The 22,129-nt window shown below is 43.8% G+C and overlaps 1 protein-coding gene across 1 annotated transcript in view; it reads left to right on the top strand.

The window, feature by feature from the left end:
* Positions 1–22,129, top strand: part of LOC123753965 (Inositol 1,4,5,-trisphosphate receptor) — a 402,759-nt gene that overhangs the window by 17,769 nt on the left and 362,861 nt on the right. The window contains 2 exon segments of the mRNA XM_069331935.1: positions 12,454–12,524; positions 20,741–20,856. Of these exon segments, the coding sequence (XP_069188036.1) occupies positions 12,454–12,524; positions 20,741–20,856 (187 nt within the window).

Below are 22,129 nucleotides of genomic sequence, written 5' to 3'. Positions count from 1 at the left end.
ATTATGTCTGATGACCTGATATCTAATAAACATAACCGAGCAAATATGGCTGCAGCCAGAAAAGTAATTAGGATGGATCATGAGAACATTCAAATCCAGAGATCCCACTGCAGTGGTAATACTTTTCCTGATAAAGTATCCTTAAAAAAAACAAGAGTAACTCCAGTTCATAAAGGAGGCGAGACAGCTGACATAAACAATTACAGACCCATATCAAACCTACTGATAGTTTCAAAAATATCTGAACAAATTATTTAAAAAGCTCTCTACTCCTACAGTACCTTGTAAAATTCAACTCGAGTCCTAGTCAGTTCGACTTTCATTCTCAAGAGTACCAATGATGCTATTATTAGTTTGCTAGATATAATCTACACAGCCCTTCACAAAAATCATTACCCACTTGACCTCTTCATTAACCTGGGAAAGGCCTTTGATACTGTAAACTATAATTATCTTCTACTGAAACTTCATCATTAGTCCATACGTCAGGCTGCGAGCAGCCGCGTCCAACAGCCTGGTTGATCAGTCCGGCAACCAGGAGGCCTGGTCGACGACCGGGCCACGGGGACGCTAAACCCCGGAAGCACCTCAAGGTAACCTCAAGGTAATTATGGAATCCGAGGCTTTGCTCTCAACTTCGTTCGATCATACAGTGTCTTAATAACAGACACAGATATGTAGCCATCAATGACATAACCTCTCTCATTATACCATTAACTGCAGGACCTCTCCTATTTCTTAAATCTATCAATAACTTGCCAAAATGTGTCTAATATTCTTAAATCTATACCATTTGCTGTTGGTACTACCTTTATCTGTTCAAACCCCCAACCCTCACACACTAATCATACACAATTGTAAATAATGAATAAAAAAAGTACACTTATAGATGTCGACCAACGAACTCACGCTAAACGTAGAAAAGACCTACTACATTTTATTTGGAAGCAAATCATCAAACAAAATCCACCTTCAGATAGACAATGTCAGTACTGTATTAGGATTAAATGTGATGTGAAAATCCTTAGCCTGTACATAGACATGAGACAGGACTTTAGTACCCACATACAACACCCAAAAAAAGTCTCACTGTTGGTATACTCTCAAAAATCAGATATTATGTTTCACACACTACTCTTCTTCTTGCACAATACTGTACTCCTTGCTAATCTATCCCTATGTAACGTACATACTGTATCTGTACATGGAGTTTAACCACTGCAGATTACCTCAAGCCCATCATCACCCAGCAAAAATCTGCTATCAGAACTATAACAAACTCTGTCTTCAGACAACACACAGCCCCTGTTTAAATCCCTAAACATACTGAACATACACTTAATCTACCCATTCTCTTGTGCTATTTGCACATACAAACCTTATTCCTAAATGCTAATTCTGATCTGGAATTCTTCCTTGATTAGCTGTAGTGGAACCCATGAGCATCACACCAGAAACAAATATCTCTTTGATACTCCTAGAGTCAGACAAATCTGTGCAAACATTCCATGCAAATAAAGTTACCCAGTGTATGGAATTCATCCCTAATGAATTTATATATTGTGCAACCTGTACTTTATTCAATATTAAAAACCAAAAAGTACCCAATTTCATCTTCATAGTTTCCTACCTTGGGCTCCTCCTGTATCCTATGCTACCCACTCCGCCAATTTTAGTACAGTACTTAAGACATACAACATCACCAGTATAATCTATTCTATCAACCTGTAGTTATTAAGTTGAACACAAATTCTGCAACAGTGTACCTATTATTACATTTATCAGTTAGCTTATCCACTGTGAAGCGCCGAGTTTGTGACATTCCCCCTGTGCGCATGAAATCAAGTGTTCCCCCAAAATTCTTTTTTGTTTGTAAAATGATAAATTCCCTTCCCTGAACATGTCTATGTAAAAATAAATACTAAATTCCACTTTGTCTGTGGGGACGTGGAAGGTGCGCTGTGACGTCATCATGGGCTGGTCGCCCATGTGTGAAGCTCCCAGAGGCGGTCACGCGGGCCATTCAAGCACTGCGAGTTGTCACAAATATATTTTCAATTATTTGTTCTATGTACTGAATTTCCAATGCGGTTTTATTTGTTTTTTATCGTATATGATGCATATATGTGTCCTTTACAATATGTATACAATAGAACGTTCATTATGTTCCATGGAACTGTGATACATGTGTCGGTAATGTATCCACAATAAATGTTTATTGTCGCAGTATTATTTGTTAAAAATTTACTAAAATTACAATATGTAGTTTCATACACTATTTACACAGTAACACACTGTATTACACAGTACTGTACTTCAGAAGTGAGTAATAATCAACAAAGTAGTCCATGGTACACAACGCGAGTTTGCTCTCATTGCATCAGGTACAGATTTCGCTTCCTGTTTCTTCGTTCTGTGTGCTTGAAAATAATGCACTCACGTACACTCTTGGCTTTAATACTTGTAGGCGGTATGTAGCCAAGCTTGTAAAGTGTAAGGTAGTCTTGAAAAGATCACTTTGTAAGCATGTGGGCCTGCGGACCGCTCCATGCAACAGCCTAGTGGACCAAACTCTCACAAGTCAAGCCTGGCCTCGGGCTGGGCTTGGGGAGTAGAAGAACTCCCAGAACCCCATCAACCAGGTATCAACCAGGTAAGGTCCCTGACTGGAAGAGATTCAGTCATTTTCCGAGAGTGTCAGTCAATCTGGAAGAGATTCAGCCATTCTGGAAGAGATTCAGCTATTCTTGAAAATATCTATGGAAAATACCACCATGGAAGTCGCTAACACTGTTCATCTATGCTATTTGTATCAGATGCATCATCACTGAACCCAGAAAATGATTCATCTATGTATCATCTCTATAAATTGGAGATGGCATAGGTGGGCATGGAGTGGTGCTCAGAGCTACAACTGTATACGCTCGCTGTATCGTCCTTATAGGTGCTGTATCACTTGCATCTGCCCTTCGTATTAGGTCCTTATTGCGCCTAGCTTCATCAATATCATGACCCTTTTGTTCAAGCAATAAGGTCTGAATTTCACCGACAGAGAGTGATCATTCAACATCGCATCGGACAGGTGTTTGGGAGCCAAAGGTGCATGCGCCATCCATGGTTGCTCGCTCAGTACTAACCAAGCCAGCAGCCCTAGGACTTTCTGGGAATTTTTTCCAAGGTGGCTGCCTCTCACTGGAGGTCCCAAGAGTCCATTTCGTACTCAACTTACTGCAAGCGCATTTCGACCGTGTACGAAAAAATAAAAAATTTGGCACAGTAATGGGCAAATGGCATTTGTCGTTTGGTGCAGTGCAATGGTTAAGGACCTGCCCAAAATACTGTGTTAGTAGCTTTACAAGAATGTAATGCTCTAACATTACATGCTGTTATGTAATGTAATGCTCATAACATCTAAGCTGTTTGCGGCAATCCTGTGGGATGTGGTGTCACTGTTTTATGCCTCCCGGCTCGCGTGTCAGCAGGTGGTGCTTGCTTCCTCCTTGGAATCTGCTTGGGCCCTGGCTTTTAAAATGTCTTCGCCTTTTTGTCCCTTGCTGTTTTCTGATTCTGCAGTGGCGCAGTATCTGCAGGTGGCTTCGGCTAGCTGTCATCTGATGTCTGACTTGTTGGTTCTCCAAGGGTCCTGGGGGGGGCCCTTCCCATAAGGGTCGTGCCAGGGCTCGGGGGTTCTGCTCGTCATGGCAGGCCACTGGTGCCAGTTTCGGAGCCTTCGGCGCCTTCAGACCCTGTTTTTGTCTGGTCGGCGTGGTGTTCCCTCTGTGCGGCACTTGGGTTCTCGTAAGGAGTATCGGCCCTTTTGCGGTTCATTCCAATGACGGGGCAATGGGGGGGAGGCTTGCTCTGTTCACTCATGCCTAGTCCCACGATTTGTGGGCTTTTTGGGTCGTTTCCGTCGGCCTGCAGTGGCGTCGGGTAGCCCAGCCTTTTTTGGGGGGTTCAGGGCTTACAGGGCAGGCCTCTTCTCCTGTGCTCTGTTGAGTCATCTTGGAGTAGGTGCGCTTGGGCGTGGTCGAAATGACGATGTCTCTCAGATGGGTTTTCCGTCTGTTCCCAGTCTGAAACGGGACTGTGCGAACCTGTGGTTCATTCTGAAGTTGTTCTGTTTGAACCCCTGGGTTCATTACTCCTCCTTTCAGATAACTACTCTGTCCCAGGTTTGGCCTCTGTTAGAGCCGGGCACTTGGATAGTGTCCCTAGACCTCCAGTACACATAGTGGCACGTCCCGATTCATCCGGGGTTCAGGGACTGTCTCGGTTTTGTTGTGGGACATCAGAGTTACCGCTTTCGTTGTCTCCCGCTCGGGTTGAACCTGGCATCTCGTGTTGTCACACCCCTTACTCGGGTTGTGGTGGCCCGTCTGTCTCTCCTAAGTGTTCTGGTGCTGGCCTACCTCGCCGACTGGCTGGTCTATGCTCCCAGCCGGTCCGCTTGTCTGCTCGCCAGGAATTTGGTTCTTTCTAAGCTCGCAGGGTTTGGGTTCTTGGTGAACTGGAAAGAGTCCCATTTCCCTCTCAGGTTCAGACTGGGATGGGTCTTGTGTGGGACTCTCGGACCCCTTCCTTGTCTCTCCCTCCGGAGTCTCTCCTTCGGCTGCAGTCCCGCCTTTGCCTGTTTCTGGGGCTCCCTGGTCACGCGGCGGTTGCTCAAGGGTTTGTGTGGGAGCTTGAACTTTGTCGTGATGGTCTACCCACCAGGTCGGGTTTTGGCTTCGTCTGCTGTTCTGGTTTCTTCAGAGCCATCACTTACACCTCTCTCGAGATCACTGGGTTCGTCCGCCGGGGGCCTTCCATCGGTTGCTGCGTCACCGGCTTCTTCTTCAGGCTTTTCAGGGTTCAGTACCTTTGCTCCTACCCAAACCCTCGCTCGATGTGTTCACGGACATGTCGTCTCTGGGCTGGGGCTTTGTGACTAGCGCTCACCAGGTCGGCTGATGAGCACCGGTCTGTCGGGCTCACAGCACAGTGCGAAAGTTTGCGGCTGTGTGGATGTCGCCCTGGAGGATTCGGGTCTCTTGTGGATCAATGGTCTGGCTCCATTCAGTCTGTTCCCTGGTGGTTTATTGCCTGAACCGCGGAGGTTCGATGTGGTCCTTGGCTCTTTGGGGCTGGTCATTTCGGGTGACTTGTCTGCCGAGTTTTCGGGGTTTGGCTCTCCTGGTGGTTCACGTGCGGGGAGTGTCAATCTCCTGGCAGACAGCCTGTCCCAGTTTATTCCCCCTGTCCACAGAATAGACGGTAGACGCCGACTCGTTCTGTTGGCTCTGCCGAACATTTGGGCCTCGGGAAGTGGATCTCTTTGCGTCGGTGTGGTCGAGGCGTCTCCCAGTATACATGGGGCTCGTCCTCGATTGCAAGGCCGTTGGGGTTGATGCCTTCAGGCAGGACTGGGCGAGGTGGGGTTACCTGTACCTCTTTCCCCTCGGTTCAGCTGTTGCTCCAAGTCCAGGCTCGCTTGGAGACTTACCAGGGGAGGGTAGTCCTCTTGGCCCCTTGGTGGCTGGCCCAGGCTTGGTTTCAGGTGCTGATTGCTTGGTGTCTGAACCCGAGGGTCTTCCCATGGCTCCGCCTCTTTCAGGAGATCGGTCCTGCCAGTTATGAGGCTAGTTTGCTCTTCTCCTCGAGTCTTCGTGTAAGGTCTTTTTGACTCGAGTCTATCACAATTTATATGGGGTGCAGGTGGCCTCGTTGTTGGTCTCCCATCTGCGTGCCTTGTCTCAGCGGCAGTATGAGGTTTCCTAGCGGTCCTTCCAGTTTTTCCTATCACTGCGCAGGTGTACTTCGGCCTCTGATATGGTTGTTTTGTCCTTCCTGTTTCAGGACCGTCATCTTATGCCAAATACTGTTGTCTCCTATCGTGCAGTGCTGGCAGAGCCACTCTAGTTTGCAGTAGGTATTGATGTTACCTATTATCCGTTCCGCAAGTTGTCTCGTGCGTTGTTTCACCTTCGGCCTAATCATGTGTCGCCGGAGCCCTCCTGGTCCTTGGACTAGGTGCTGTCTTTCCTCTCTTCTCCTCGGTTTGTGGTGGCCCTTCGGTTCAGGATTGTTTTTCCAAGGCTCTTTTCCTGTTGGCATTGGCCTCTGGGGGGTCGGGTCGGGGAGCTTCATGCTCTCCTCCGGGACACGGGTTTCTGCTCTGTTGGTCCTGGTGGTAGGTTTGTTCAGTTGCAGCCGTCTCCTTCTTTTCTGGCGAAGAATGCGACTGCTGCTTTCTGGAGGGGTCCTTGGGTTGTTGCTTGGTTGGTCAGGCCGAGGGTGCATCATGTCTTATGTCTGGTTGCGGCTCTCTGCCGTTATTTGTGCACCACGACTCCGGTGGCCGGGGATGCACTTTGGGTTGGTCCAGTTTCCCTGTTCCGGGGCTCGGGTCTCCCAGGTTGTCTGCAGGATTATTAAGGCTAGTCAGCCTGCGGTCCATCCTCGTGCCCACGACGTGCGTAAGTTTGCTGCTTTGGTTGCTGTGTTTGGCAAGATGTCTTGGGTTGACATTCGGGCCCGGGGTTTTTGGAGGTCGAGCAGGATCCTGGCTACTCGCTACCTTGTCAATGTCCCTGGACCTCGTAGGGCCTGCATTGCATTGGGTCCGCGGTTGCAGCCAGTTGTCTCGGCTTCGTGTTTATGGAGTGAGGATTGACTGTCGCCCGGTTAAGTCCCCATTTTTTCCTTGTCTTTGGGTAGTTAGCTCCGGGAAGTCAACGGGGCTCCCCCCAGAAAACCAGCATTGAATATAATGAAATGCCATTTTCTAGCTGAGTCCCAGAGGCTCAACAGCATTCCTTCCTCCCTCCCTCCGGTTGGCGGTGTTTTCACGTATTTTGACATCCAGCCTAAGAACTGAAGGGTGGATCGCCGGCATAGGGGTCTGGGGCTTCCCCTTCCCCTTCCCGGGAAGAAAGAGGGTTGCACAGACAGCGGCGCGGCGACATGATGACGTCATACTCATTTACTAATTTTTGTTGGGGGAGTTGTGTCCACTCGTTTGGCTTTCAGTAGCAATAGTTTCACCAGAATAGAGGTTTGTTTTGGGCACTTACATTTCTGGGTGCCAAATCCGGTCGATGGCAAACATAGAATGCTCCCAGGCACACAGGGGTTTCTATACCTGGTTGATACCTGGTTGATGGGGTTCTGGGAGTTCTTCTACTCCCCAAGCCCGGCCCGAGGCCAGGCTCGACTTGTGAGAGTTTGGTCCACCAGGCTGTTGCTTGGAGCGGCCCGCAGGGCCACGTACCCACCACAGCCTGGCTGATCCGGAACTTCTCTTAGAAAACCGTCCAGTTTTCTCTTGAAGATGTCCACGGCTGGGAGGACGTTGAACAACCGCGGACCTCTGATGTTTATACAGTGCTCTCTGATTGTGCCTATGGCACCTCTGCTCTTCACTGGTTCAATCTTGCATTTTCTTCCATATCGTTTACTCCAGTATGTTGTTATTTTACTGTGTAGATTTGGGACCTGACCCTCCAGTATTTTCCATGTGTATATTATTTGGTATCTCTCTCATCTCCTTTCTAGAGAGTACATTTGGAAAGCTTTGAGACGATCCCAATAAGTTAGGTGTTTTATCTCGTCTATGCGTGCCGTATATGTTCTCTGTATTCCCTCTATTTCAGCAATCTCTCCTGCTCTGAAGGGGGGAAGTGAGTACTGAGCAGTACTCGAGACGGGACAACACAAGTGACTTAAAGAGTACAACCATTGTGATGGGATCCCTGGATTTGAAAGTTCTCGTAATCTATCCGATCATTTTTCTGGCTGACGCGATATTTGCTTGGTTATGCTCCCTAAATGTTAGATCGTCGGACATCATTATTCCCAAATCCTTGACATGCTGTTTTTCTACTATGGGAAGATTCGATTGTGTTTTGTACCCTGTATTATGTTTCAGATCCTCATTTTTGCCGTACCTGAGTACCTGAAATTTATCACTGTTAAACATCATGTTATTTTCTGCTGCCTAATCGAAAAACTTTGTTGACATCTGCTTGTAGTTTTTCAATGTCTTCAGCAGAGGTAATTTTCATGCTGATGTTTGTGTCATCTGCAAAGGACGACACGAAGCTGTGGCGTGTATTTTTGTCTATATCAGATATGAGAATAAGGAACAGTAGCGGTGCAAGGACTGTACCTTGAGGTACAGAGATTTTAACATCGCTTGGACTCGATTTTATCTGATTGACTGTTACTCTTTGTGTTCTGTTTGACAGGAAATTGAGTATCCAGCATCCTACTTTTCCAGTTATTCCCATTGACCTCATTTTGTGAGCTATCACCCCATGGTCACATTTGTCGAACGCCTTTGCAAAGTCTGTGTATACAACATCTGCATTTTGCTTTTCTTCTAGGGCTTCTGTGATTTTGTCATAGTGGTTGAGTAACTGTGACAGACAGGATCTTCCCGTTCTAAATCCATGTTGTCCTGGATTGTGCAATTCATTGTTTTCCATAAAACTAGAAATTTGATTCCTAATCACTCTTTCAAACACTTTTATTATGTGTGATGTTAGTGCAACTGGCCTATAATTTTTTGGCAAGGCTTTACTTCCCCCCCTTGTGCAACGGAGCTATATCTGCAGATTTAAGTGCTGCTGGTATCTCCCCTGTATCCAGGCTCTTTCTCCATATTACGCTGAGTGCTCTCGCTACTGGTACTTTACATTTCTTTATGAATATTGAATTCCATGAGTCAGGCCCAGGAGCTGAGTGCATAGGCATATTGTCAATTTCTCTTCCAAAGTCTTCCGAGTTTGTGGTAATATCCGTTATATTATCTGCAGCTTGAATGTCATTCATAAAGAAGCTGTCTGGGTCATCACCTTTCATGTTGTTTATTGGTGTGCTAAACATAGCCTCATACTGGCTTCTTAGGATTAGGCCATTGCTCCTCGTGCCTCTCTTGAGGAGGGGCCAGGTTCTGGCTCATAGTCCCCAGTAGGCAAGAACTCCATGCACATTGACTGATGCCAGAAAGTTATACATATCCATTCAGCATGGATAGCTCCAGGGAGCCTCCGGGACTCATTCAGAAAATGGCGATTCATTACATTCAATGCTGTTTTTTTTTTAAACATGTTTTTCATGTTAGGGAAATCTCTGAAAGTTGGGGAGGACAAGGGGATGGGGGAGTGGGGGATGGTGAGGAGGATGATGGGATGAGGGAGTGGGGGAATGGTGGGGGGGGGGGAGGAGATGAGGGAGTGTGGAAATAGAGGGGAAGGGATGGATGGGAGGGGATAATGATGAGGGGGACATGGGAGTAGGGGATGGTGGGGAGGATGAGGGGATAGGGAAGTAGGGGATGAGGGAGTGGGGGGGGGAGGGGGGACATGGGATGGGAGTGAGGGTTGGTGGGAGGAAGAGGGGATGGGGGAGTGGGGATGGTGGGGAAGATGGGAGAAGGGGAGAATGGTGGGGGGGATGGGAGAAGGGGAGAATGGTGGGGGGGATGGGGGGGAGGGTGAGGGGACAGGGGAGGGGATGAATGATGGAGAGGACAAGGGGATGGGGAGGGGGGATTGGTGGGGAGGACGAGGGGATGGAGGGGGGGAATGTTTGGGAGACAGGGGAGTGGGGAATGGTGTGGAGGACGGAAGAGGGTCAGGAGGACGAGGGGAGGGGGAATGGGGGGGGACATGGGAGTGGGGGATGGTGGGGAGGATGAGGGGGATGGAGGGGACATGGGGAAGGGGAGAATGGTGGGGAGGATGAGGGGATGGGGGAGTGGGGAATGGTGGGGGGGGACAGGGGAGTGGGGGATGGTTGGGAGGACGAGAGGACGGGGGAGTGGGGAATGGGGGGGGACGGGGGGGGAATGGTAGGGGGGGAGGGGGGAGTGGGGAATGGTTGGGAGGATGAGAGGACGGGGGGGGTGGGGAATGGTAGGGGGGGGGACGGGGGAGGGTCAGGAGTTGTAGAGTCAGCAAACCAGACAATCTCTCTATCTCCACAGAGAATGGGGGACTATGCCATGGGGACTAGCAATTTCATTGTTCCATGCTGTATACAGTATATGTTCCTTTGTCTTACCCTCCATTATTATTTGTTGTACTATATATTGGTGACAAGTTGGATGGGTGTCAACCCCATTGCATTGCTTATTTAAAGGATATAAGGGGGTCACGCATCTTGACACCTCTCTTAGTTCTTATATACATCAATGATTTCCCAACCATCTATCACTCTGTTTACAAAAGTGAATTTTTTTATATTTCTTCGGCAGCTTTGTTTCGTTAGTTTAAATCTATGACCTCTTGTTCTTGAAGTTCTGGGTCTCAGGAATTCTTCCCTATCAATTTTATAGAATCCCATTATTATTTTCAACATAGTGATCATATTGCCTCTTTTTCTTCTATCTTCAGGTTTTTGCATACTTAATGCCTCTAACCTCTCCTCGTAGCTCTTGTCCTTCAGTTCTGGGAGCCACTTAGTGGCATGTCTTTGCACCTTTTCCAGTTTGTTGATGTGCTTCTTACGATATGGGCACCACACAACCGCTGCATATTCTAGCTTGGGCTAACAAAAGTCGTGAACAATTTCTTTGGTACTAGTATTTCGCCATCCATGTATTTAAAAGCAATTCTGAAGTTAGAAAATGTAGCATAGGCTCCTCACACAATGTTCTTAATGTGGTTCTCAGGTGACAGTTTTCTATCTGGAACCCTCCCTAGATCTCTTTCTTTATCAGAATTCTTTAAAGATTTCTCACATAATTTATAGGTTGTGTGAGGTCTAAGTTCTCCAATTCCACATTCCATAACAGCATTTATTCACATTAAATTCCATTTGCCATGTGGTGCTCCATATACTTACTTTGTCCAGATCTTCTTGAAGGGTATGACAATCATCTAGGTTTCTTATTTTCCCTATTATCTTAGCATCATCAGCAAACATGTTCATATAATTCTGTATTCCATCTGGTAGATCGTTTATGTAGACAATGAACAATACTGGTGCAAGAACTGAACCCTGTGGTACTTCGCTTGTGACATTCCTCCAATCTGATACATTGCCTCTGATTACAGCCCTCATTTTTCTATCGAGAAATTTTTCATCCATGTTAGAAGCTTACCTGTCACCCCTCCAATATGTTCCAGTTTCCAGAACAACCTCTTAATAGAGGTGTAATAGAACCCATGAATACCACACTAGAAATAAATATCTGATATCCCCAGAGTCAGACTAAATCTGTGCAAACACTCCATGCAAATAAAAGGGCCCAATCTTTGGAACTCACTCCCTGAAGAATTAAAAAGTTGTCCAACCCATTCCCTTTTCAAAAGTAACACCAAAATTTACCTAATTTCCTCCTCATAGTTTCCTACCCTGTGCTTCAAACTTACACTGAATCTCTTACTACCCACTACCCCAATATTAGTGCATAAGATATATATCCTTACCAGTGTAATCACCGCTGTCAACTTATGTTATTTGTTGACATAAAACTCTTGCCACAATGTACCCTTTCATCTTACCAGATATGTTAGACTGAGGACTGGCCCAAAACACTATGCGTGTTACAGTAGTGGCTTTGCATGACTGTAAAAATACTAATCTTATGTAATCTCGCCAATCCATTGTACCTTCTTGCAAATTAATTATTATTATTATTATTATTATTATTATTATTATTATATACAGTGGAACCTCGAGTGATGAGCACCTCAATCTACGAGCATTTCAAATAACGAGCGCGCCACTCAGCGAAAATTTGTCTTTATTGGCGAGCTTTCACTTGATTAATGAGAAAAGCACTTGGTGATTCCTAATGTTCCCCCTGGTTCTCACAAATTCTCGGACACCTCCGACGATGCAAATAACTGTTTTTTGTTTTAAAGATGCTAATGATGCCGGGATGTAAAGGGGTGACTGCTGTAATGTTGCAAATCATCGATTTTTTAATTTTAGAGAAAATTAGAAAAAAAACGAAAACATTTGAAAAAAGAACAAATGTCAGAAAGGTTCGTTTAGTGAATGTCAGGTAGGCTGCTACATTTTCAAAAAAATAAAAAATAAAAAAATTGAAAATTTGAAAAAAAAGGAAAAAGTCATAAAGGTTCGTTCAGTGATTGTCAGGTAGGCTGCTCCATTTTAAAAAAAATTGAAAACAAAAATTGAAGAAAATTGAAACAAGACAAATATCATCAAGGATCGTTCAGTGTATTGTATGTTCAAGTAGGCTGCTCCATTATTTAAAAAATTGAATGTCATATCAATGTTTTTCAGTGGTGGAACGAATTAATTTTATTTCCATTATTTTAAATAGGGAAATTCGTTTTGAAAGACGAGCGTTTCACATCGACAAGCTAGGTGCCGGAACGGATTAAATTTGTTAATTGTGGTTCCACTGTATTATATATTATTATTATACATTATTACTATATATTAGTATTACATATACAGTATATATATACAGTGTACACATTATGTTTCCAGACTTGTGGATGCCCGTTGTGTGGTGAGTCCTGAAGCAGGTGACCTCAGCAACCCCCCGAAGAAATTTAGGGGTAAGTTATCATTGTTGTTCCTAAGCATGCTTAGTTTGAGAGTTGCCTTCATATGGATGAGAAGCACTTGGGAAGAATGTTAAGGGTTGGTACAGATCATGCAGTGGGGTGTATAGTAAGCTAAGAGATTGTCTTGTAAGTCTATCAAGTTATCTAGTTTCCTCTAAAGTATGTTTATTGTACATTTGTTAGTTACACATTGGAGGGCTGACTTCCAGTTTTTTGTAGGAAATTTAATACCACATTTCAGTCTCACTCAGTTTTTGTTTTTTTATACCAATTTTTTTTTTTTACATAGGCTGATTTATTTGGTTTTATATTGACCCTTTGGCCATGCATCCCATCAGGTGATGGGGTAGCTAAATATGTTCAAACTGCACATCCCATCAGGTGAAGTATTAGGGTACTGCGTATGATTTAAAAGTCCTGCACATACATGGGGCTCACATATGCTTCCTCAAGCCTCCAGTAATTATCCCCCATCTAAAAAAAAAATCCACAGTCCCTCACTTTTATTTTAGGACCTTATTAAAAATATGAGGACCATGTCTGGCACATCTTCATCCAGTATCTGAATGTGCAGGGCAGCCATACTACGAACCTGTTTCTACACAAATGCCAGAAGCCTTGTAAACAAACTTAACTCATTATGTGCATATGCTGAGGCTGAAAATCCCGGCATCATTGGCATCAGTGAATCATGGGGACGAGAGGACATTATAGAGAGTGAATTTCATCTCCAGGGATACCACCCACCTTTCAGAAAGGACAGAACAAGAGCAGGTGGGGTGAGGCTATACATGAAAGAGGATCTGGATGCAACCAATAATGAGGAACTAAATACCATGGGATCCTCAGAGTGCAATATTCTAACTCAAGATGGTAACACAATGACAGTGGGAGTATGCTACAGGCCGGAAACAGCAGCAGCAGAGGATGTTGCTGATCTTCATAACGTGATCAAAGTGGCATGAGAAACCCAAACCCTAATAATGGGGGATTTTAACCATGAGACCATAGATTGAGTAAATCTAACATCACAAGCAGAGTTAGAACAATTTCTAGATCTGGTTCAGGACTCCTTTCTCATACAGCTTTCTTCATAGTTTTGCTTTCTTTAATATAAAAATTTAGAGATCAGGAGCATTTTTTTTTTGTGATAGTTTTCTCAGTAGGTCCCTGGCATAAGCTTTTGTCACTAGTATGACAAGGGGACCCTTCCATATTGGGCTCCGGAGTCTAGCATAGACTATTGGGAACCATGATCTGAAGATTGTTCCATCAAATAGGTGGGGGATCATGAGGAGATACATAAGTGACCCACAACCAAGGAGAACCATTCAGAAAGTCCAGTGCAAACAACTATTCATTAGTAAAAGAATGAAATTTAGAAAACAGTGAACGATAGTTGGGAATGGGTAAACATTCTTGCTCCAACTTCACCGACAGCCATCAGGTCGTAACCCAGGTCACCCAAGGTCCTGTTCAGTCAACCTTCTTTCTCACTAACGGGCCTTATATCACTCCTTTAGCAGCTCTCCTGATGGAACCATTACTAGTGATTCTCGAGCTGTGGTTTTTGTGCCCTCAGGAGCTAGTTACAATTATGTTGATACCAACCACTTTGTTTCTCGCTGGCTAGTTCACTTCAACTTTGGTGTCAAAGTTATCTTCAATAGTGCCAGCACTTGCATTTTCCTTTGCCCACCAATTTTGAAATGGATTCAGGTTACTAAACTCTACCCATTACTTTGTGGGTTGATGCCTTTTGAGCAACTGTGCCTCTGGGTAGCCTAATTCTTGGGACTTCTTGTCAATGCTAAGCTTGTTGTTGGGGAGTGAGCAGCTTGCTGTATGCTAATGAGAGTTGTGTTTGGCTCTGTGTGAGAGTGAGAGTAGCTGCTTTATACCCTTTGCTTGGAGTGTTCTAGAGTAGTGTTAACTGAATTCATCCAATATGTGACTCTGTATACATTATTGTGTCTGATAAAATTTGGTAATCAACAGAGGCTCTCTTTTTAACTGCTTCATCAGCCTGTTATTTTGTTCAGTCTGGATACAGAGAACCTGACACAATAAGAATTCCAGAGAACACCATAGTGTGCATAGAGGTGCCTAGAGACGAAGTAGAAAAAATGCTCAATGAGCTAGGTAAGAACAAAGCACTTTGTCCGGATGGAGTTTCACCATTAGTTCTGAGAGAATGCTCATCTGAGCTCAGCATTCCACTTGAATTGGTTTTTCAGGCATCTCTGTGTACAGGAGTCCTGGCAGATACTGTATATGGAAAAAGGCTAACATAGTTCCAATCTACAAAAGTGGCAACAGGGAAGACCTCCCCTAATTACAGAGAGTATCATTGACAAGTGTAGTAGTCAAAATATTGGAAAAATAATCAAAACCAAATACAGTATGTACAACACTTGGCAAAAAATTGTATAGTAACGCACACACAGTATGGTTTTCGATCTGGAAGATCCTGTGTAATGAATTTAGTTAGTTTCTATGCTAGAGCCCCTGAGATTTTACAGGAAAGAGATGGTTGGGTTGACTTTATTTATCTGGACCTAAAAAAGGCTTTTGACAGAGTTCCACATAAGAGGTTATTCTGGAAACTGGAACATACTAGAGGAGTGACAAGGAGGCTTCTAATATGGGTGACAAATTTTCTAACCAACAGAAAAATGAGGGCAGTAATCAGAAGAAGTGTATCAGACTGGAGAAATGTCACAACTGGAGTACCACAGGGTTCAGTTCTTGCACCGGTAAAGTTCATTGTGTACATAAACGAACTAGAAAGAATACAGAATCCTATGAACATGTTTGCTAATGATGCTAAGATAATAGGGAAGATAAGAAACTTAGACGATTGTTATGCCCTTCAAGAAGACCTGGACAAAATAAGTGTATGGAGCACCACTTGGCAAATGGAATTTAATGTGAATAAATGCCATGTTATGGAATGTGGAGTAGGAGAAAATTGACTCCACACACAAACTATAAATTATGTGAAAAATCTTGAAAGAATTCCGATAAAGAAAGAGATCTAGGGGTGGTTCTAGATAGTTTTCTATCACCTGAGGACCACATAAAGAACATCGTGCGAGGAACCTATGCTACACTTTTCAATTTCATAATTGCTTTTAAATATGTGGATGGTGAAATACTAAAGCAGTTTTTCACAACCTTTGTTAGACCAAAACTGGAATATGCAAGCAGTTGTGTGGTGCCCATATCTCAAGAAGCACATCAACAAACTGGAAAAGGTGCAGACATGCAACTAAATGGCTCCTGGAACTGAAAGATAAGAGCTATGAGGAGAGGTTAGAGACATTAAATATGCCAAAACTAGAAGATAGAAGAAAAGGAGGCAATATGATCACTACTTACAAAATAGTAACAGGAATCAACAAAATTGATAGGGAAGAATTCCTGAGACCCGGAACTTCAAGAGCAAAAGGCCATAGATTTAAACTAACTAAACAAAGCTAATGAAGAAATACAGTAATGTACTATACTGTATGAGAAAATTCCCTTTTGTAAACAGAGTGGTAGACCGTTGGAGCAAGTTAGGCGAGAAGTTGATGGAGGCCAAAAACTGTCGGTAGTTTCAAAGAGCTATAAGACACAGTGCAGGAAAGACTGAACATCACAAGCGTAGATTTCATCCTGTAACTACACTTGGGTGTAGTTACACATACTGTATATATTGTTGAGTATGACAGAAAATGTGAGATCAATTATCCTAGCATAAATATTATCTACATTGAGAACTTCTCTACATTTCTTACGTTTTTCTTTGTTTGAGAAAAAAAGATGGAAAGTTATCTCTCCAAAATTTATTTTACAGTTTTATTATGATCAGATGTTAAGAGAAGCATTATGTTGATCCAGTCTTCATTTTCAAAGGCAGAGTACAAGTGAATACATTTTGGATAGAGCAGCCGAATATGTAACCAAGAGTGCGGTCAAGTGCACATGGGTGAGTAGGCTCACTGCAGCTTCCCACTCTCCTATGTTTCAATGGCTGGTGCAGTATATTGGATGTTCCGTCTTTGTCTCGAAGTAGGCAGTGTGAAACTGGGTATTACCTGGCTGTTGATAGTTGGCTGGGTTTATTTGATGTGCAATGCCTCGCCAATGTCCAGTCTTCTGTTGTCGTTGTATTTAGTGATTATTTTGTTTGTCAGGATATGTCTGGTGGTGATCTGGTTGTTTGTAGATATCATATATTCTCTGATGGGGTCTTGCTATTTGTACATTATAAGACACTTTGAAAGGCTTGTCAACATACTGTACTGAGATTGTTGGGGCTGACCATCTCCAAGTGGGCATTTGGAGGCATAGTCACCTCTTTCTGGTAGAGCCTCGGTGTCTCTCCAATTCCCCACGCCACTACCAGATGTGTAGATTTGTGGTTTGTTAATTCTGGACTGACTCATGGCTAGGGCAGAACCCTGAAGCTCCTGGGGAGCTTCAACTTCCAACCTATTGCAAATGGCAACCTATTGGTTGCCATTTTCACTGGGAGGGGGGGGGGGGGGGAATTGAGCTAGTTTCTAGTGAGTCATGGATCTGGGTAGACCAGTTGCAGAGTAATTTGGCTGTTTCAGTGCTTTTTTTTACGTGAACCTGGCAATTGTTTGTGTGTTGCTTTACTTACTTTCTGGATGTTTTCTTGGTGTGGGTGATGATGACAATCTCCAGAGCCTTGTGCCTTCTGAGGGGTGCAAGTTCTGGCTGTCATTCCTGGTGGGTCAAAAAGGACTCTTGTGGTTGATGACTCAGTAGGGGGAAGTCATCTCTGAGATAGCTTCATGAGGCCACTGAGGCTTTGCCAGAAAGAGGCTTTTTATTACATTTAATGCTGATTTTCTTTCAGCTTTTGGCGCTCTTCCCCTTGCCTTATAGTTAGCCAAATTTTGGTCCTGACTCCAGGTAGGCAATGGATGGGGTCTCGTAGGCTTGGTGTATTGAGCTAAGGCTTGATAGAACCAGTGCATAAATTTAGAGAGCTACTGGGTGCTCTACAGAAAAGGTATTTCATTACATTTAATGCTTGTTATTAGATCATGTAGTATTTGTCTTCATGTACATGGTTGGTTATCCAACTAGGAAAACTTAGTAAATTCAGAGTAAATATTATGTGAGTCTTAACCTTAAGGAATATTTATTTAAATATACAGTACAGTACAGTACTGTGGCATATCCAAAATCTGAACTATACTATTATGAACCCAACCTGTATTCACAAATATTCTAGTTTTCTGAATCCAGAATTTGAACTTTTTCAATGTCATCAAATATTTTAGAATTTTCTTCTAGCAAATGGCATTACACATCTTTGCATATATTTAAACACAAATAATATATAAATAGCTTGAGTGCATTATAATAGCAGTATATTATAAGTGCTATATTTATAGGGAGAGTCCCTTGTGACTCCTTGAAGCTACTATATGCTGAGATCATACCATATGCTAGATCACATCAGTTGTGGTGTTCTAAAAGCATACCGGTGTGTAATTACCTAAGTGTAGTTACAGGATGAAAGCTGTTCTCATGGTGTCCTGTCTTCCCTGTACTTTTTGTCGTATAACGCTTTGAAACTACTGACGGTTTTGGCTTCCACCACCTTCTCACTTAGCTAGTTCCAACAGTCTATCACTCTGTTTGCAAAACAAAACTTTCTAATATATTTTCGGCACCTTTGTTTCCTCAGCTTGAATTTGTCCCCTATTGTTCATGAAGTTGCTGGTTTCAGGAATTCCTCTTTGTCTATTTGGTTGATTCTTGTTTGTATTTTGTAAGTGGTGATCATATCACCTATTTTCCCTTCTATCTTCTAGTGCTGGCATGTTTAACACCTCTAGTTTCTCCTTGTAACTCTTATTTTTCAGCTCCGGAAGCCATTTTGAAGCATGCCGTTGCACCTTTTCTAGTTTATATCCTTGAGATTTGGGCACCATACAATTGCTGCATATTCCAATTTTCGGTTCTCTGGTGCCTTCCTCCGTCCTCACTCGATGTCTGTACAGACACCTTGGCTCTTGGCTGGGGCTTTGTGGTTAGCACTCATTAAGCCAGCCAGGGTTGTTGGTCTCCTCTCCTTCATTAGGCTCTCAATACAGTTTGGTAGCTTATGGCTGTGTGGATTCAAATTCTGCTGGGCATTTGGAATTGCAGTACTTCAAATACTTCATATACTCCATATTTCAACTTCTTCAGACTGTGCCCCCCCCTCCCCCTGTGGTTCACTGTCTCACCTAGGGGGAGGGAAGGGGAGGGGGTTGCTTTAGTCCCTGCCTCTTTAGAGCTAGTCGCCTTGTGTCTGCTTGGTTCTCGGGAGTTTTGGCTCTCTCTACCATTTGTATCCAATGTGTGTGTCCTACATTCTCATCGATAGTCTGTCCTGGTTTTCCCCCATTTCCTTAGATTGGTCTGTTGTTGCTGCCTCCTTCCTCTGGCTTTGTGAGACATTCAGGTACTTGGACATGGACCTCTTTGTATTGACTTGAAATCTTTTTCCTATTCATGAGGCCTTCACGATGGATGTTTTTTGGCTGGACTGAGCCATTGGGATGGGGGGGGGGTTGTCTCCTCCTTGGCTCACTGGTTTTGGTTTTAACTGCCTTGGTTTTAGGTACCGTTTGTCCGGTGTCCAAACCCAGATGTTTTTTCTGCAGCTTTTCCTCTATCAGAAGATTGGCCCGGTGACCTACTTTGCTGGTTCGACTTTTTTCCTCTGCTCTTTGCATCTGAGCTTTGTGATGCATCTTTATTGCCATCTTTACTGTGTGCAGGGGGTTTCTTTGATGGTGTCCCACCTGCATCCCTCTTCTCGGCATCAGTATGAGGATTTGTTGTGCTCCGTTTGCCACTTACTTTCCCCTTCGTTGTTATTCTTTGGTTTCTGAACATGTGGTGCTTTCCTTTCTTTATTATTTTTTAATTGATTGGCATTTCATGCTGAATACTGTCAACTTGTATCGTGCAGGGCTGGTGGAGCTGCTGCAGTGTGTGTTTGGGGTTAATACTGCCTTGGCTTTGCAAGCCTTCACAAGCTGTCTTACTCCTTGTTTCACTCTGACCTGCTCATGTGCTGCCTGGGACTGCTCAGTCTCTGGACCATGTTCATGCGTTTCTTTCCTTTTCATTGTATGTTCCCTCCTTTGGTCCGTGCTTGTTTCTACAAGTGCAGTGAGCTGCTCCTTTTCTAGCAAAGAAGAAATTGCATGAGGTGCTGTGTCCAGTGGTGGCTCCCCACTGCTACCTTCATGCCACAGAGTCTCATTTTTTCTTGGTGGATGCCTTGTTGGTTGATCCTGATTCCTTATTCCCCATGTTCAAGGCTCGTATTTCTTCGGTTATCTGCAGCATTATTGAGTCTGGCCAGCCTGCGGTCTACCCTCATGCCCATGATGCTGGGATGTATGCCACTCTTTTGGTGTTGCTCGCATACATGTCTTGGGCTGATATTTGGGTGCTGGGGTTTCTGAAGTCGAACCGAGTTCTGACGGCCTGGTACCTGGCGATTGTTCCTGGGCCTTGGTATACTCGTGTGCCTTTGGGTCATGTGTCTCGGCCAGGAGTTTCATCTTCGTCATATCTCCTGTTGTGCTTCCTCCTTCTCCCTGGTGAGTTCCCATGTGTTATCTGACTCCTCTTCTTGCTCCTCCTACCTGGTCTTGCCAGACTACTCTTACTGATAGGCATCTTTTACTCAAGTAATTAATGTCAACAGAAAAATTCATAAATATCCATGAATATGTTTGAGAGATGGCACTTGAAATCATACGCACACTCAACTGGCAGAATTTCATTCACATTATAATGCCTGTTTTTTTCTCCTACCTCTTCAAGCCACACTATCTACCAGACATCTTTTCTACATAGATAATTATTAAATGAAAAAGCGATCAAAATGATTGAGTAAACTCCGGCAGTACAGATGAAAAAGATCACACTTGGCCTGGACAATATCTTCTGTGATAGCTTTGTGCCACCCACAGAAAATAAGTTACAAATTAACTGTATTCAGTTCTCAAACAATATTTACTGTTTAAATATTCAGTTGGCGATCCAGTAGCAAATCTCTCTGGTATTTAGATGTGTTCATTATATGGATGTTCAGTATTTTGGGGGTGTCAGTGTACAGTAATTGTCAAGAGGTAGTATTATGTTGAGGCATGTGCTAAGGTTTCCTTTTGTGCCAGATTGCTTGTTCAGCATCTGCCCCAGCAACCGGTATTCAGCCCAGAAACAATTCTGGAAAGCAGCAAAGCAGAGCGGCAATTCCAGCACAGACCCCAGCTTGCTCAGTCGTCTTCACGTGAGTATGAGAAAACCCGTTTTTTTTTTTAATTATCGTTCTTATCATTTTTGTACTTTCCTATTGTGTTTGGATGGTATAAGTCTTAGGTCTACTATCATGCAGTGATGAGGCTGTTCATGTTTTTTTTTCTGGTTTGGGCACAATTCTCATACCTGCCATTCAAAACTGTGAATGAAATATACAAAATATGAAATGTTGCACCCAAGAAAAATCTAGGTTTTGTACTACGTATTAATTTTGTAGAGGACATGATAAAAAGGTAACTAAAGCTAACATTTTCTAGGTGTAGTATTGTACATATATATATATATACATACATTTACTAAATTTGGCCTAAGACTGCATATGTATGGTCTAGGACGGCTTATTTGGGAAATTAGGGAAAAAGGACACATTGTTATATTTATGGTTGTGAGGGGGGGGGGGGGTGGCAGGGTGATTTTTCACAGCTTAACCCTTCTCCTAGATGGATTGGTAGATTTGTGCAGAATGGCATGAACGGCCAACCTACAGTACTGTATTTCCATATCTGATCCGGTTACCTGTCATAGCAGGTGTCTTGTGAAAGCTCTCATCTCAGAGTGTGCAAATATCAACTACAGTACGGGCTTGCGTGGGACATCTGTTAATGGATTATGTAAAGGAGGTCATTTACCACATGACATTTCCTCATACTACACCAGTGAGAGGGGAAGGGGGGGGGGAGGTGGTCTTGAGGAGATATATTCTGCTGTAATGTGTGGTGAAAGAGCCAAAAGTCAGCCTCCTGATTAGGACCATAAACTAAGGAAGGGGAGACGAAGCATATCTTGCGTACCAGCAGTGCATGGCCTTTTCGTGCTACAGTTATGCCGAGGACTGTGCCATATCACATCACATGCAGACCTATGAATCCTAATTGGTTTTGCTTGAAGGTAGTTCATTGCATCTGTGTGTAGAGGGCAAGAGAGCCAGTGTTAGGCTGAGCATGTATGCCTGCCGTAACTGCACAATGAGAAGCATCTTGTCTCGTGGCAGAGAAAAGTTTTTCTCTGCCATGAGATTTTCATGAGAGTAGGCAATATAGAGGACACAGCAAACCTCCAGTCTGATGTTAATCAAGTCTTTCAGTAGGCCACAGAAAATAACATAATGTTTAATGAGGATAAGTTCCAGTTACTGCACTATGGAAAAAATGAAAATATACTAAAACCTTGGCCCAGGGGATGCATAATGCAGGCCAAGTTAAGGCTCTCACACAACTGCTTGATCAAGTGACAAGTCACCCGGG

Source organism: Procambarus clarkii, chromosome 1, assembly GCF_040958095.1.
Source record: "Procambarus clarkii isolate CNS0578487 chromosome 1, FALCON_Pclarkii_2.0, whole genome shotgun sequence".
In the NCBI taxonomy this organism is placed as follows: domain Eukaryota; kingdom Metazoa; phylum Arthropoda; class Malacostraca; order Decapoda; family Cambaridae; genus Procambarus; species Procambarus clarkii.
Note: the sequence above shows the minus strand (reverse complement) of the source record. Positions and strands in the feature narration are given on the sequence as shown.